Source organism: Balaenoptera acutorostrata, chromosome 10 (genome assembly GCF_949987535.1).
Source record: "Balaenoptera acutorostrata chromosome 10, mBalAcu1.1, whole genome shotgun sequence".
Classification (NCBI taxonomy): Eukaryota; Metazoa; Chordata; class Mammalia; order Artiodactyla; family Balaenopteridae; genus Balaenoptera; species Balaenoptera acutorostrata.
Window position 1 is genome coordinate 27,657,281 of NC_080073.1, and position 17,758 is coordinate 27,675,038.

General features: G+C 39.8%; 1 protein-coding gene across 14 annotated transcripts in view; it reads left to right on the forward strand.

The window, feature by feature from the left end:
• CADPS (calcium dependent secretion activator) overlaps window positions 1–17,758 on the forward strand; it is a 482,411-nt gene that overhangs the window by 379,806 nt on the left and 84,847 nt on the right. For 6 of the 14 annotated variants that reach the window (XM_057554538.1, XM_057554539.1, XM_057554542.1 and 3 more), the window contains 2 exons: window positions 6,491–6,647; window positions 7,463–7,604. In XM_057554538.1, the coding sequence (XP_057410521.1) occupies window positions 6,491–6,647; window positions 7,463–7,604 (299 nt within the window). Of the gene's footprint in view, window positions 1–5,250; window positions 5,272–6,490; window positions 6,648–7,462; window positions 7,605–15,627; window positions 15,775–17,758 lie in introns of all 14 variants that reach the window. The other 8 variants (XM_057554533.1, XM_057554534.1, XM_057554541.1 and 5 more) reach the window with 3 other exon arrangements.

Here is a 17,758-nt window from a genome sequence, read left to right on the forward strand (position 1 = left end):
AAATAAGATGCCTTAACACCCATTTTCTTTTAACTGGCCTTGTAAAGATGAATGAAAGTGACAGTTTTGCAGGAGGAGTCTTTGCGAGGTTGTTTAAAGCAACTGAAAAGTGGTTGCGTGATATACGTTTCATCTTGAGTTTTCAGATGTTTCTAGCAACGAGACAAAGAGGTGAGTATATCTTCAAGATAATTATCAAGCAGCATATGGTTATTGTCAGGAACACATGAAATACTTTTTGGTCTTTTGTGGTTGTTTCTGTTGCTACCACTGTTGTTTCGGTTTATTTTATTTGGTGTGTGGATCGAGAACCGTCTTTTTGACTTTATCTCCGTAACTTAGTCCACTCACCCTTGAGTCTTCATTGATTAATCTCAGATGACCTGGGTTGCTAAACGCAGTGACAAAAACAAATTATTCTGTGTTGTTCAACTTGTCGATTCTCCAACATACATCTAAATAAATACAGCTTACTTTTTTTTTTTTTTTTACAAACCACTGTCAAAATGATTATTTTGATAATAATTATAAACTGAGGGATTTCAAGGCTAACTAAATCCCAAACCTGTAAGGACTTAAACAACCCAACCCTTCCAAGAAAAGATTCCAAGATTTCATTATGATCAAACTGTTACATCACTGCTTGTTTCAAAACTGAGATTTAAAATCATCTCTCTTAAAATAGCCTTTTTGAAAACTGTACTCATGTTCACTCTTCCCCTCCAAGCAAATCTACAGCAAAGGGGGGAAAAAAGAGGGCATCAATAAAAGTAATGTCAGAAGCACCTAAAATGATCACTCCCATGACTAAATGAAAATCGACAGCATAGTTAAATAATATATAATACACCATAAAGCCAGTCGTCCCAAGTAATGCCTGATTGCATATTTAAATTTCCTCCCTGTTTTTCCATTCAATCTTGGCTGATCGTGGCAGGGGAAAGAGGTATGTGACCAAAACGAATGAGTCAGCCACCTGCTGTCATAGTCTGTGCATGCCCTTCCAGCACCATGTCTTCTAATGGGACTTTTCCCAGTGCCCCTGCTTCCTAACACCGACCCAAGGAATGTAACGGCAATTGCCAGTGGATTGCTTGTGCAATGGGTGGCCCTCCACGGCAGGGTAAATGTGGGAGATTACCTTGTGCGTGCATGAAGCAATTGATACACTTAAAAACCACTGCAGTTCCATCCCAACACACACCTCCTCCCTGCCTTGATTCTGTCCCCTTAGCCTGTCATAGTACCTATGTCCGTCTGTACTTACCTTTACTTCAGCAGATGAGTACCGAGCGTAGTCACCAGTAGTAGCTAGCCAGAGTGATACTAATCTTCCTCTACAGCTGTCTGTATGTCAACCATATATACAGTATTTATATATAGAGAGAGTGCCAGAGAATCATGATTTCCCCCAAAACCCTCTCTGGAATGGGGTGAAGACCCCTTGAGGCAGGTACAACTAACTCCTTCAGCACCCAGCAAATGCACAGCCAAGAGTGAGAAGAGGGGCTAAATCAACACACTCTAAATGCAAAAACTTAGGACTCACCTTCAGACATAAAATTAAGCCGGGCTAGAATTTTTTTCTGCTCTATCCTGTGCAACGTGCTTTTCAGATTAGGGGCATCTGGGGTTCAAGTGATGGTAAGTATGTTCTTTCCGGGTGTCCACAAAATCATCTCCAGAGGCGTAGAGGGGTCTGGCCAGTCCTCCCCTGCTGTGGGTATTGAGGCTTTTCCCAAGATGTCAGACCAAATTTTCAAAGACATGGATACAAAGAAGATGGTTTTCCTCACTTACAGTTGTTCTTTAAGTGAATGATAGAAGAAGAACATGGACATATATGTTTGATTCAATCAAGTTTTTTCTGAGGCTGCTGCAGTCTGAGAAAGGAGGATATTTTCCCAAATTACTCACAAGGGGTACCAAAGAAAAGTTGATAATCCAAAGAAGACATTTTTTTTTTCACTTTTCCAGAAAGCCCTTTTTCACTATGTGCTAATCACCATCTTAAACTGCCCTCATAACCATCATCACAAAAATATTTTAATCTTACATATTCAAAAGCCATTCATAAATAGGGTAGAAATAAATTCAATTCTTTTCTTGTTTATTAACTTTAGAAGTTAGGAATGTCCTATATGGGAAAAGAATCTGAAAAAGAATAGAAATATGTATATGTATAACTGAAAAAGAAGAAGTTAGGAATGAAAACTTCAGCATACTTTAGAATTCGGAGACCCAGTTTGCTTTTAGATCAATGTACAGGATTATTTCCTGAATTCGTCGTTTCACCCAGTCACAAAACCTCATTACTCAATCGATCAAAAACTACCTGTCTGCTGAGCACTGAGGCAGCTACCTCAGTGCTCTTTTGATGGACAAGGAGGCATCAGGCAGTCTTGACCTTCAGGCGATAGTATGCAGAGTGGCCAGGAGTTCAGGCTCTGAGGTTGAGTTTAAAGTCCAGCGTTGCTGCTTTCTTGCTTTGTGATCTCAGCCTAATTACTTAACCTCTCTTATGCTGTAAATTGGAGATAGTCATAGAATGGACCTCAGATAGTCATTGGGATGGAAGGCCAATAGTAATGCATCTAGTATTATGCCTGACACACAGTAAGCACTCCACAAAGCTTGGCTATTGTATTATTAGGAATACGTCACTAAGGAAACAAAATATATGAATATGTAATCATAAAAAGGACAAAACCTACGTGGAATGTACCAAATGAATGACACAGTCAGAATATGCTGGAAGGAGGTTGGGTTTGAACGGTAGAGTGGGCCAGAAGGGCATCACCACCTGTTCTCAGTGCTCACGTACAGATCGCAACCACCTCAGAAGCTTTTAACAATTGCTGATGCCCAGGTCTCACCCCAGCTCAATTAATTGGAATCTCATAGGGAGGGGCCGAGTACTGGTAATTTTTTAAACTGCCCAGCTGATTTCATGGTAGAGCCTGGTCAAGAGCCTCTGGGCTGTAAACAAGGAAGTAGAATTTGCCCTGGCACGCTGAGGATGAGGTTTTGCTGCCAAAAGGATGAAAGATGAAATTTGTTTTCTACTGGCCAGTACTCACTGCCATATTCTCTGGGTGCTCGATAAACTCTAGAAAATCACTAATCCTCAGCATGGATCTTGGCTGTGTGATCATGCTGTTTGGTGACCACCACCACACAAATAAAAGTGACGAGTAGAATTGCCTCCCCCCAAAAAATCAATAAGCCTTAAAACTACTTTGAATTCCAATGTAAAGTAATTAACTGTTTCAGGAGAAAAAAAAATTCCCCCCAGATAAGACTATGTCATGTATACACACGTGCAGTACATGGTAGAAGTTGTCACTCGTATCTCTAAATTACAGCTTAATTCTGCTCTCAGAGCCTAAATTATGTGCACACACACACCTGCACGCACACAGGAATTATGCCTTCATGTACTGTTGCTTCACTTGCCCAATCTCTCTCTCTATGTATACGTATGTATATGTATATATGTATTGTGGTACACAGAGGGGTACATATATACATGTAGTTTGTGTACAAAATATAGAGTGTGTTCAGTGTGGCTGACTATACCTCTAAAGCATACATCTTTGCCTTTCCAAAATGAAAAACACTGGGTAAGTATTTAGAAGCCAAAGTACAGCTCCTTTTTGTCTTTGGAAAAAGATTTCTGAAGACTTTAGACACCCACAGACATTGAGTTAGCTCATGTACAAAAATAGCATTCCACCTGTATGAGCAAATATAAGATAAATAAATATAATTGTTGTTGTTGCTTTATTTTAAACCTTTGCCTTGCCCACCCTAGATACATAGACTCTGTTCGTTTGATTAAAAGTATGATATGGCTTTTTGGTGATTACTGCCCTTGCCTGAATCTTTTTCTCGTTCTCAGAGAGTCAGGTTTGATTATGAGGTTCTGAAAGAAATACCTTGGGTGTAGAGAAATAAATTTGGACTTCACTTCTCCGACAAACCCCCCCACTATTTAAATTCTCTTCCTTCACTAGAATCCTATGTTCCTCTGCCAGACTTCCATGGTGATAATTCATATCACAGTAGTCACTGTTATTTGTAGGGCTTCCTATCTATATGATTATTAATGTAACAACTGTAGATAATTTCTCAACACATTATCAAATTCTAACAAGGGACTAAATTTTCTGTAGATAGTAGACATCGGTGCTTCCTATGGCCTCTGGTTTGCAGCTTTTCAATAAAGCTGGTAAGAACCAGGTATGAGGTTGGGCTGAGAAATTTTTAATTACAGGCATTTAGGATTTGTTTTTTGTTTTGTCTCATTTTTTGGTTGTTGTTTTTTTTTTTTTCTTTTTTCTTTCTTTTCTTGTCATCCTAGAGCAAAATTGTGTCTGGGAAGGCAATTCAGTCTCTCTAGTAACTATTTTCTTGGACTCACCCTGAAGATGCAAAGTGAAATAAATAACTAAAGAATAAGTACCAGCCAATATTTGGTGTGCCTTTGTGAGTTTTGCAAATATCCTGCATCAGGGATGATGAGAGTCAGCCCTCCACATAGGGTTGGGGGGCAGGAGTGGGACTCCAGCAAGTTTCAGTATTTAGAAGATCCTTGCCTAGTAGGCAGGTGGCTAGGAGAGCTCTGTGGGTGGGGTTGAGGGTTTCTTCCTCTGCTGGATTTAGCCACGTAGTCAGTGGAACAAGCCCCCAAACCCAGGGCTCTCATCCCCAGGTGGTAAAACTACAATAAAACCTCATCGATTCAGACCCAACTGCTCTTAATTTGTGACAATTCAATTGTGGATGTGGCTCTTTTAATTTCTCCTAAGTAAAATATTTGGCATGGTCTCAACTTTCTCTAGAAATTCTAAAGGCTCGTCTTCCAAGTTTCATCCCAGGATCTATAAAATTAATGCTTTCCTCTCTTTGACTTCACTTTATAGGTCAATTTATCTACAATTATTAGAAGTTTTTTTAAAAAACAAATACTTCTACATTTATGGTACATTTATATGATAATCAATACCTTTTACTTGGGTGCCCTGGTACAGACTGCATACAGAAAGCAGCAAAAGGATAGTTCTCTTTTAGAAAGCCCGGTAATTTAGGTTTTTTTGCTGACAGACTAGCATCTCTCCTCTCCCATTACTCTGAATCAGTGAGGTTTTACTGTCAATTGAAATGGAAACAGCAGGTGTCTATTTCCAGCCAAGCTGACCTTGCAGAATGGTCCATGACTTGATTTTTTCCATTTAATTTGCAAACCAGCCACATGTTGATAAAGGAGAAGTAAGTAAAATGAAATCTCATGAAAGAAGAGAGGTGGACCCCTATTCTGCCTCCTGGTGGCTGTTAGAATATCCCCAAATAACTAATAGATCACAGAAGAGCTTGGCCATTGAACAAACTCTTTCATTTATGGAATTATTTCCATAATCATCTTTCATGTTTCCAAATGCCTTCTCATCTTTTTTTTGGTGAATGCTCCGGAAAGTGTTTCCCATGTAAATAAATACTTTACAGCACTGGGTGGGGAGGTGGGGGAGTAGAAGGGGCTGGCAATTTGTTTTTGTTTTTCTGCTCTCTTTGAAATCAGCAAAAGAAAAAAAGAGGGGGGGGGGGCTCTTGACACTGCCACTCATTCTGCATGCCCCCTGCCAGAAATGATTAGTCAACATGCATGCATGCCTTTGAATTGCATTCACATCTGGCCCATCTGATGTGAATGTCACCTCTGAGACCCTGCACAATGATTTCCAAGGACCCACGTGCATGAAAATGAGTTACTTCACTGATATTTTTGGTTTTCAATGTACATATGTGTCCAGCCCTCAGAAAAGTAAGTCCTAATCTTACTGAGTGTCTCCTAGCTTAAAGCCTGATATTTCCTACAGACAGGATGCAAAACCGGAGGCTCCCTGCTTAAAGAGATTTCGACTCAAAAGTTTTGTGACAGTCGCAACAGTGGTTTCCTTCGCCTTGGTATGAAATAGGAGTGACATTTCCAACGTGTAGGGAAACACGAGTTGCTGAGCTTGTATGAGACCACAGACAATTAACCCCCGGATGCGTAGATATAAGTAAATAATAATTGCCTATTTTCAAGTTAGACCAGCAGAAAACCCATAAACACAGTGAAGAAACTCCCAAATTCTAATATTTTAGAGCAAGAACTAGCCAACAAGAGTGATAAAGAGCATGACTCAGAACGTACTGAGTTATTGTAAATTGAACAGAAGTTCCACACCTGTCATTTCTGCAGCTACATCCTCTGACCGGTAGGTCAGAGTAAAGACTTTCTAAGGCAGGCTTGGAATCATGAGAAGCATTGCCTTGGGACACATAGAGGCCCAACTGTATCCAAAAAAGCTGTTCTCTTTACAATAAAATTACCAAACCCTGCTGGATGCACAGTGAATCTTGAACAGCCAGGCCTTGACTTCACATCTTAGGTCAGAGACAGAAGCTCATTGCCTCTTTTCTGTTGTTTCTCTGCCACATTTCAAAGGCCTTTGCGTGGTGGTCAGACTTGATGGTGGAACACGCCGAGACGTTCCTGTCACTCTTTGCAGTGGACATGGATGCAGCGCTAGAGGTGCAGCCCCCAGACACGTGGGACAGTTTTCCACTGTTTCAGCTGCTGAATGATTTTCTCCGGACCGATTGTATGTATCATCTTTGACCGTCTGACTTTCCTAAGTAGTGTGCAGATAACAGATTGCTGAAACATCTTTATCCCAGGCAGACTACAGGTTGGACACAGCTCTTCATAGTTTTATGATTACTTAAAAAAAAAACAAAAAAACTTAAAGCTGATGAAATTCCCTTTCTTCCAACAAGCCTCCTGTTGCAGGGAAGCCCTCTGTTGACCAGGCAGAAGAACCCAAGAGCAGTGAGAAAGTGGTGCCCGTGCCTATGGGTTTTATTTGCTCTTGAACAAGCTAAATTGACCTCTACACATTTTGAATTTTTATCAAAAGATGCTTCCTAGATGAAAAACAATTTCTTGCTAAGTAACACCCCAAGCATTTCCAAGTTATCTTACAGCAACACATAGCCGTAAAATAGACCTTCCTCCCCAGGGAGAGTGATGACAGAAGAGAGGGATACAGAATGTTCTTTCTTCCTGGTAACGTAAGGGGAAGAAAGGGAGCAGGTGCAAAGAAAACCTAAAAACAAAAAGTATCAATTGTTGCTTTTCTTGTTCAAGGGGGCATTATTTTTTTCCCTTTTTAGAAGAGTGGCACAAATGGGTAAAAGGTTTTTGAATTCCATTTTCCTTCCACACAGATTGAAGCATGATGCCACTCATGTACTTTTTTCTTTTCTTCTCCTTCTCCTCCTCTTCCTCCTCCTTCTTCCTTCTGGCTTTTTTTTAGAAGCGGTATATTTAATGTAGAAGACAGTCCTCTCTATGTGTACGTTGTATGCTGATGGAGCAACTGTGGATTCTTACCGAGCTTTTGCTTATCTGTTCTAGATAATTTGTGCAATGGAAAATTTCACAAACACCTGCAAGACCTGTTTGCCCCACTTGTGGTTAGATATGTGGATTTGATGGAGTCCTCAATTGCACAATCCATTCACAGGGGCTTTGAGCGGGAGTCATGGGAACCAGTCAAGTAAGGAAACCTCTTTTGATACCATCGGAGTTTGGGTGCAAATGGCTGGAGAGTCATACAGAAATGGATTAATGGTGTCTTATGGTTTTCATTGTTCACATGGATGGAGAGCAAACACCATACTCCCAACTATCATGCTCATAGCCTCTTTGTCCAAGGAGGGGAGGGGGGAAGAGATTGAGAAATGTTTTATGAAATGGAATCTTTGGTTTATTGCACAAGATAAATAAGCAATACGGAATATAAACCTGGCTGTGATATTTGTACTGTGTATCTTACTCCAGTGGTTTTATCCCTAGGTATTGATGTTTCCCAAAGTGTGTTCCATAGGAGTCTAGGCAAGGGGTCAAAAAACTTTTTCTGTAAAAGGTCAGATAGTAAATATTGAGACTTTTCAAGCCACATGATCTCTGTCAAGTCTCAACTCTACTGTGTAGCACAAAAGCCGCAATAGACAATAGGTAAATGAACAAGCGTGGCTGTGTTCCCCTAAAACTTTATTTACAAAAACAGGAAGCTGGCCTGTGGGCCAGAGTTTGTCATTTCCTGGTCTAGGCTTTTGAGACTCTCCTCAAGAAAAGGACTCTGTGGCCAGATATATTTAGGAAGCTCTATGTACCCTGCTCATCTACCCCACGCCCTTGTCTCCTGGAGAGCCTCAAAGTACACCAGCATATTTCAAAACTCGGAGAATATAGTCATACAGAAACTTGTTTGACTGTGCTTAATCCAGAGTTTCCTAAATGTATTTGACCACACTACTTTTTTTTTTTTAATGGGATATCTATCCTGTAGGACCAATTACAGGAAATCCTATAGGTCGTGAATTTGGCAATTTCCATAATTGCTTGGCAAATAGATCCTATCTGAAATGTGTGGCAGCTCTGGTGCCACCTCCATTCCCCAGCAAGGAGGAGGGCTGTCACTCAAGGCTGCCAGAGGGTCAGTCTCAGACTCCCCTTTCTGGAGAAGTGGAGAACCCCTAGGCGGAGAGAATTTTCTGGTATGGTTCGAAAAGCTCCAATAAAGCCGGATAGTAGCTTTGCTCTGTTAGATTCCCTTTTTCTTGTAGGAAAAGCATTTTGTTCTCTCTGGTCCTTTACATCTGTGGAATGTGGCACCCAGCATGGAGCAAAGGGGGGTGTGCACAGCACACTGCCACGCACTTCCAGAACAAATATTCAAAAGCCTTTTCTCAATTTGGAAGCCTTAACTTGTGCCCTGTCTTTAAGCAGTTTTCTGAATTGAGACCCTCCTTCTACTATTAACACTTAATAAAATTCTGACTCATAAAGAAATCAAAGCAAAATAGCTTTTTCAGTCTATCCCCCTCTCCACATCTGAGCCACAAGAGAAGTTTCTTGACTTGCCCTACTGAGCAGGTTAATAGGCAGTAGCTCTTCATTTGCAAGTATCAAGATATCTAAATTTTAGCTTGTAATTCTCAGGTTTATAACAGTCTCTTAATATGGCCCTGCTGACTTTCAGCTCATGAGAATAGAGCCGGGACCCTTGATGATAAAGCATGAATGAGTGATTGTATTTTTTTAAAATGCTCACTCGAATCAAGGCAGTTGTCCTGTGCAGAACAGTTGTGAAAAAGGAAAAGGTTAAAATGAGTAATATTCACATTTTGCAAGTAGCAATGGGCTTGAAGTAGCATGTACTTACTTGGGTTTAAATGTGGAGGCTACTACCCCCAACACACGCAGGAGGAAATGATGGGTCTCCTTCCCTGTTTCTTAAGGAGCCCTAGAGGTAGGGCCCTTGTTCTGCAGTTACTAGCCAGAAGGCAAGGGCTTAAACCTCTCTAACTGTCTACTCATCTGTAAAACTAATTTTTAAAGATGTCTCTACTCAGTGTCTGAGAATTGTCATGAAGCTCTGTGATAATGTCACTGAAGTCATTTTATAACCTGCTAAATTCTTTATAAACCAAGCTAATGACCACTATGCCTTCTGAACCATAACGTATACTTCATCAGTCAGAAGTAAAGGTAGACTTGAAATCATTTTCACAATTGGAAGTCTTAGTCTGGGAATGTTTTCTCAGGGTTTTTTTAAGGAGTGAAAAAAAAATAAAGTATGAACTCTCAGATCAGTAATTTAAAGATTGGAAAATTAGCAAAGGATTTATCATTGGTGACTAACAACCTGAGAATATTTTATAGGGATGTGTTTTGTTTCTTAAGTAGCTTTTGGCTGTCCAAAACTGTGCTGTAGGCTCGTGAATATGACTGTGGTTTGTTTAATTCACACTAAATAGTACGTGCTTTTCAGAGCAGGTGGAGGTATTGGAAAATGACAACTAAAACATAAGCTAAATTAAAATTGTTTGAAATCACCTACATTTTATTAGGTGATTTGAAAACAGAATGTGGATGCCATGGGACAGATTTGCAGAATGGCCAGCACAAAATGAAGGGTATGAAAAAATTGGGAACACACTTATGTGATAGGAAGGAATAAATCTCTCTACTTCTTACTATGCTAAGAGAAAGTATGAGCTTCTATCTAAGCACTAGATAGAGGGTTGATAAAGAAGCAGAGGTTCTTTTTTTTTCCCAAGTAAAGAATGATCTTTTGGGGATATTTTTCACCAAGTTCACTCAAAAATAAGAAGCTGACTTAGATAAATAGATTGTTTGCTCAATCTTCTCTAATTTTGACACATGATCCCACAGTGTACACACATGCACACGCACACACGCACCCCCAACAATCCTTCTCTCAAACAATTCTTACACTTGAATAGTTCTGTTCTTCTACTTTTCAAAAGTCATGATTATAGGTACCTGATTATAGGTAAAATGACTGAGAAATGCATTGCAAAGCTTACTTCAAGAAAAACTAGTACAGTTGACCCTTGAACAACAGTGGTTTGAATGGCACAGGTCCACTTATATGTGGATTTTTTTCAGTAGTAAATAATGACAGTCCTACATGGTCAGAGATTGGTTGAATCCACAGGTACAGAACTGAAGATAAGGAGGAACCACAGATACAAGGGCTAAATATAAAGTTATATGTGAATTTTTAACTGTGCAGAGGTCAGTGCCCCTAAGCCCCATGTTGTTCAAGAGTTAACAAAATATTTCAAATGTTAAAGAAAAACAGAACTCTGACAAGGAAATGCTACCAATATATCGAAGTAGCTAAAAGCAGATTTTAAATATTCTTTATTGTTCAGATTTTCTTATTTCAAAATATGGTCCTATGAAAGAAAATAGAGATATCATCATCATTTGGGTTTGATACAACTGAAGTTATTTGATAGAAAGGGTAAAATGTCTGAGTCCTTATTGCTTATTTCTCTAGAAGGGTGGCCTTCCATCTCTGAGGAGAGAAAAGGGAAGCTGCATCTCTGTTTCCATTAAGCCAGATCATGATGGTCATGATTTGAATCTCTAGGCATTGGTGGAAAATGTCATCCCATAGCTTCTAACCACAGCTGAAGATAGTCAGCCTCTCGAGGGCAAGCCCAGGCTGGACCCCATGGCCTTCTCCGGGGGTCCATGAGGACACGTCATAGCGCCACCACCCGCAGCTGGGCAGGTTGTTCAGAACCCTCCCAGCAGCCCTGAATATGAGCTTTTGGTCCTACCTAACAGACGGACCACACTTCTGCCAGCTCTTTAGAGTTGGTTTGTTGCTCATCTAGTCATCCTGACCTTCTGTGTGGAAGAAAACTTAGAAAGCGTCTAATCCAAAGCTTGCCAAGTCTAGAAACCCCTCTGCACTACTCTTTCCTTGACAGGTTGTCTCTTAGTCTCTACTTAAACACTTCCAGGCACAAGGAATCCACGCTTCACTGTTGCCCATTTCAGGTCAGGATGATTCTGAATTATAGAACTAAACACTGCTTCTTGATATATGCACACTGAAAACCTTGGGTTTCTCAAAGTGCACTTTATCTCTCTCTGCCTGAGACAGACGTGAAAAGTATTTTCGAAACAATGTCTTTTCCCAGATTGTCAAAGCTGTCAATATCTTAATGATAATAAAATGTCAGACCAAGGATACCGTAGCAATACGTGGGTGGCCTGGTATGAAATAGACAAGTATTAGACAAGGAGTCAGGATTCTTAACTCTGCCAGTAATTTGCTGAGTGACCTTGGGCAAGTCAGATGACCTTCCTGAGCCTCAGTATCCTCCTTTGTAAAACAGGAACTTTGAATACCCAAGACTTTCCAATACTAACATCCTAGGAAATGTGATTTTCCGTATTCACTTCATATATACATCTTATCAGCACTGCCTCCCTAACACCTAGAACAAGGCCTGGGACCAGGTGTTCAATAAATATTTATTGATTAGCTGACATTTATTAAGAAACCCATACAGGCTGGAAATTGTAAGAGTACCGCAGGAAAACTATGGGGAGAAGGAAGCAAAAGAAAGATACATTCCCCTGATCGGGGATTTCAATCTGGTTGGGTCTGCGCAACATGCACACAAGAAAAATGACTTTAAATATTTACCAATGTACAAAGAACATAAGGAAGAGTTATGAGAGCATAGGTAGAAGGGAATGAACCTCCACTGAGGAGTCATAAAGGAAATAGCTTGGAGAGTATTTCAGAAAGGGTAGGGATGTTGGGAAAGAACATGAGCAAAAGTAAAATTGGGGGGAAAGTAGGGTAGGTAGTAGAAACAGTGAATGTTTGGTTTGGGCCAGCATGGATTATAAAGGAGACAAGCTGTAAGGTTGGAGAGATAGTTGGGAGGTTCTAAAATCCCGTGAAGTTTAGAACTTTGTTCGCTAGGTCACGCATTCTGAACAGGGGATTTACAGCTCCCAAAGATGGTGGAAATTGGTTCTTGGAGGGGGGCCAGCGGAGGAGGGTGTGCAACAAAAGTAATCTTCCTCTTGTTGTGTATATGTATAAAGCACAGGTCTGTATACAGTACATAAGCAGATATACTGTATATTGGTGGTATTAAACTTTCATGGGGAAGGCAGTTGGGGGATCTGGTGGTGGTAGGAAGTAAAAGCTTGAGAAACACCCCTCTAAACTCTAGAAAGATATCAAAGAGTGCCCCATGCCCCTAAGTAGGGATTAGACCTAAGAGTAAGCCAGGAAAGAGGTTTTAGTGTTCAGAGCACCAAGAGGAGACAAGATGTACCACATATAGTCATGCAACAAAAGGCTCATAAAGTGGAAGGCATTCTGTGTCTTAAATCTAACCCTATCCATAAATCCGAAGCAGAAGACTTTGAGAAAAGACCCAACCATATCCTCCCTGCACAGAGACCCAACCTTATTAGAATTAATCCTGGAAGAAATGACTCTGCCATCCATAGAAATGATGAGACATGCACACATTTGTACCTTTCATCCATGTGACAGAGAGAGAGCAGATGAGAATTTTTTAATCCAGTGCTCCAGGGATGGGTCCTTTGATATGAATGGGAGCTACCCTTTTTCAGCAGTCCCCAAAATGAATGAGTCTAATTTTTAACATGTATCCGTTGTTAGGATTGCAATTTACACTTCTTACACTATCCAGAGATATCCAGTTATGATTTTCACAGATAAGCATGCTGGACTTGTTTTTAGGTAGTTGCTAAAGGACCCTCTAAAATAATAATTTGTTATATGCATCAGCAGCTCCAGGAGTACTACAGGAAAATTCCCCCTTTTTACATATAATGCTTGGAATTGTCTCTCTGGTTATTAATATAAGTTATTAATAGCCAAATGAATTATTAATAACATTAGTAATACACTATATTATTTTGCTAAGAGCAGAAATATCAAGCATGTTTCTTCAGCCTTTTAAAAGTAGATCACGATACTGTGTCACAGGAAGGAAATGTTTCTGTGAGTGCAGTGCAGCTGTCCAGCCAAAACGTCATATTTTACAAATACAATATGTTTTGATTAATATAAGTATTTTTTAAAATTTTCATGTTTAAAACGAAGCTCATTTCTAATTTGTGTGCCCACCAACCGCTAATATGTTTAAAGTTGCTTTTGCATACATTTGTATGTTATTCATTCCTAGCTACTTTTAATTCATGCAGAATTGACGTTTTAACTTTCCAGGCTGCCATCTCGAAAGATCTCCTAATTCCTTGATCAATATTCAGTGTGTGTATCATTTAATGATCACATTTGCTTATATAGGCTTACACATGTCTCAGTGGAAATCGCCAACGGTTTTGTTCCATAGCAGTGTTTAAGACTGAGAACCACCAGGGACTGAATTCAAAGGCAGATTCCCCAGTTAAACAGAGAAACATGGAAGGAAAAGTTCCATTTTCCCTTCCACTTAATAGTCAGCTTTAGCTAATCTTCTCTTGAGTGTTCCCACGAGAGCACCCTTTCCTCCCATGTAGAGAAGTGTAATTGGCTTTCCCCAACTGTGAAGTGTAAAGGATGAACCTGTGAGACACCTGTTTCCCTTAAGGAAGAGAATGCCAGGTTGGCAATTTTGCATTCTAGGTTTTTCCATCCACCAGCCGGGGCTATATTCCCATCGTGAAAGGGTAGCTCATTTCTAGAGAGAGGCAGGTGTCCAGACTATCTCTAGAGTCCAAAATTCCGGGTGTATCAGGAGATTTGCCCCCCTGAGCAAGCCCAGAGGCAGCTCCAGCCTTTGCAAGAGCTGTGTTAGTCAAATACAGCTTGCCCGGGGCAGAGCTGCTTTGGCAAAACTTGCTCTTCTTCTGCAAGATCCAAAAAGCAAACCTCAACTTCTTTGCCAAAATGCTGTCAACTCCACTTAAACAGGAAGGCTCCTCTCAGATGCAGAGTTAGGCTGGGCTCCACTGTGCCAGTGACTTTGGCTGGATGGAACACCCTTGAAATGCCACTACAGAAGCACGAGGTGCCAGCTGGTTGAGCAGTATATGACACAGTCCCTCCAAAGAGATGTGGGTGATGCTCTCTGAGGTTTTTGTTTTGCTTTATTTTCTCTCTTTACCCATAAAGCCATCCATCTCTCTTTCATCACATCAGTTGATCGATCTTTGTTCAAAAAACAAAACCTGATACGAGGTCACAATTTTTAACTGTTTATAATTTTAACTTTTTACAGAAAATACAAAACTTGATTAATATTCACAAGCTGAACACGTCCATGTAACAATCCCACAGATCAAGAAACAGAGCGTCACCATCACCCCCCAGAAGCCCCAATCAGCCTTTCTCACAGTCTCTATCTCACTTTCAAGGGTAATTACTTGTAACAGAAGGCCACATTTTAAATCCACTTGTGGTCAAAGAATTCACTATACGAGCTGAAGTTGGGATTCTTTGCTTTTCCTTTTTTGAGTGTAAACCTTTCTCCACTTTAATTGGACTTAGTTCGGGAGGGGATGTTTCCATTTTCTTTAAGTGTTCTATAAAATTATGCAAAGCTATTCATTCTTTTTGATACAATTCCTTCATCTTCGCCATCAACTCTGATGCTCCATTGCACATACACCTGTCTTCAGAAGTAGCAGTTGGAAAGAATTCCATTTCTGTCCATTACCATTATGTATACGTTCAATTGGCTAAATTTCCTGCTACACCTCGTATCTACTCTCTGACTTAAGAAATGTGCCTCCATCAAAAATAATTTGTAAATAAAAGAAAAAAAGTGTTCCACCCTTTCTATTAGTCCCAGCTACTTCACTGCAGCCCTAGCCACAGCAATGCCAAGAATTCCATAACTTCAAGTTCTTTGTATGAGACAAGGTCTAGACCCTTGCGGCAATGGATCTGGAAACTGAAGGCCCCTCACAAAGGCATTGAAATAACATGATCATTGCATACAGGCGTCCATGAGTGTCCACGCTTTTCAGTCGCTCTGTGGTTAATTTTCTTCCATTAACTTTTATCATTTCTCTCTGAACACTGAGCCACACCACAGCTCCCCATCCGTAAGCTGCTTTCTGAAATGTGTCGCTTAAGTTTTCGTTGTCGTCTTGCTGTGGACTTAGCCAATTTATTTACAACTGTTGTGTGCTTCTGCCACATCTGCATTGTCACTGTGATGGTATTTTTTTCTTTCTGTCTGTTTCTTCCACAGGAGTTTAACCAGTAATCTACCCAATGTGAACCTACCCAATGTGAACCTTCCCAAAGTACCAAATCTACCAGTTAACATCCCTCTAGGCATCCCACAAATGCCTACTTTTTCGGCACCGTCATGGATGGCTGCTATATATGATGCTGAGTGTGTATTCAGTTCACATTAGATCTAATTTAAATTTAAGTGATCTTGGCATGGATATGTATTGTTTATTTCTATACATCCTATATAACGGAGATGGAGATGGATAATTAGACATATTTTGCTGATCATACAGAGACAATATTGTTTATTTCTGGCATGCAGCGTGTTTGTAAGACGTTTGCTATATATACAGCACTAACAATTTGTCTTACGCCCACTGAACGTTTGAGGACTATGGTTCACTTCCTGAATTCCTTTGCAAAAGGCTTCTTCCCATATATTTTTTTATTTTATTTTAACGCAGGTGACATGACTTTAGGAGTTAATCATCCAAAAATAGTCCAGGAAACCTCTTTGCTGGGCCAGCCGGTCATTTCTGGCTTGATCCAAATCAAAGAGGAAAGCACACCTACCTAGAAGCTGGTTTGGGCTTTTTTTTTTTTTTTTTAATAAAAAATTCCTAGAGACTGTTTAAACCATAAAGCATATTTCTGGTGTCAGCAAATGGCAGGATATAGTAACAGTATGTTCAGGGCTAAATGAAAATTTCTGAATGGATCAAGCCTTAGTAACATAAATGTTATGTAAAGGTACATTCCAAGGTCATAATACAATTTGGAGCATCGAGATCTAGGTAGCAAGAAGATGTCTAAGTTTGAGGATGCACTGCAGTTAAATTTGGGGGTAGCCGTATCATCTGTGGTCTCAGTGTAGGGCCACTCTCTACACTCATCCATACAAATGCCAGCAATGCATGGTGTTTGTTTTCCTTGGAGGTCAGGTCACCCCTTTAAAGCCAGCAGTTTGGAGGGTGAAGGTTGAGAAGCCATTTCTTCTAGCTTAGGAAATGAATCCTCTCTCCTTCTTTCCTTCTCAAGTAGAAGATCCAGCACCCCGAAATCCTACCTCAGGGAAATTAAATTAGAACCACATGCATGATTTAATACGTGAAAGAAGGTTTAGCAATTCTATACCCTCCTTTGATCCTTTTCTTAGACCACAGCTAATTATAGGCCAGATAAGCTTTTTCTTGAAAGAATAAATTGGCACATTTTCAAAGGGAAGTGTTATTATCAAAGGAATAAAAAATGATCTGAAACTGGCAGTGATGTTTTGAAATCTCAAAATCACATTTGTCAAGATGGCCCTCCACGTTTTTATTTCTGCAGTAATCCAGGTAGAGAACAGAACTTTAAAATGACTGCTCTACTGGGCTCCTCCAAAGCTACCTAATATTTTTAAAAACCCGTATTTGCTCACAAGTTCACAATGAAATCATCTGGTCAGTCTGATTTTCTTTTAAAGACAAATAAAAACCTCCAAAATTTGTATCTGGAAAAAAAACTTCTAAAACAACCCCATAAATCATATTCATGCTAAGATGACTATATGAAAAGTTAGATTAGGTAGTGTCTGTTAAAAATTAAAAAATAAATATCCAAAAGCTTCTCTTACCTCCTTCTGTGCATGCTCTGTGACATTGTTTTTGAAAAGATATGAATCAAGACATTGTAATAAAGCAGATAATGGTCTCCATTCAATTAATTAAGGCATGAGTGGGAACACATTTTGGTAACTGCTCAGCAATCAAAATAATCTTGGTGCTATTGCCTTAACATTAACAGTTTATCTTAAAAATAAAAAGAAAATATTCTTTTCCTCATGTCAAAACTTAATAATAAGCTCTTCAAAGAAAAAGAAAAAAAAAACCCTAGAAGAATTTTTTGAAACTCTGAAACCAGATGGGTGTCAAAATGTTGTTGTAATAAATACCAATTATTGCATTCATATGTACTTAATGATTTAAAACATACAAGCATGCAGTTCCAAAACGGGGTTTCGACTAGGCAAAGTTGGGGTTTCTTTTCCCAAGCATAGGATGGGATAGGGGGGAAGGCTGAACTTTTTCGGAGAAACAGTGCATTCCCCCACTTTTGAACAGTGCCTACGACCGTATCTGAAAAGAAGGCGTAGATTCTCAATC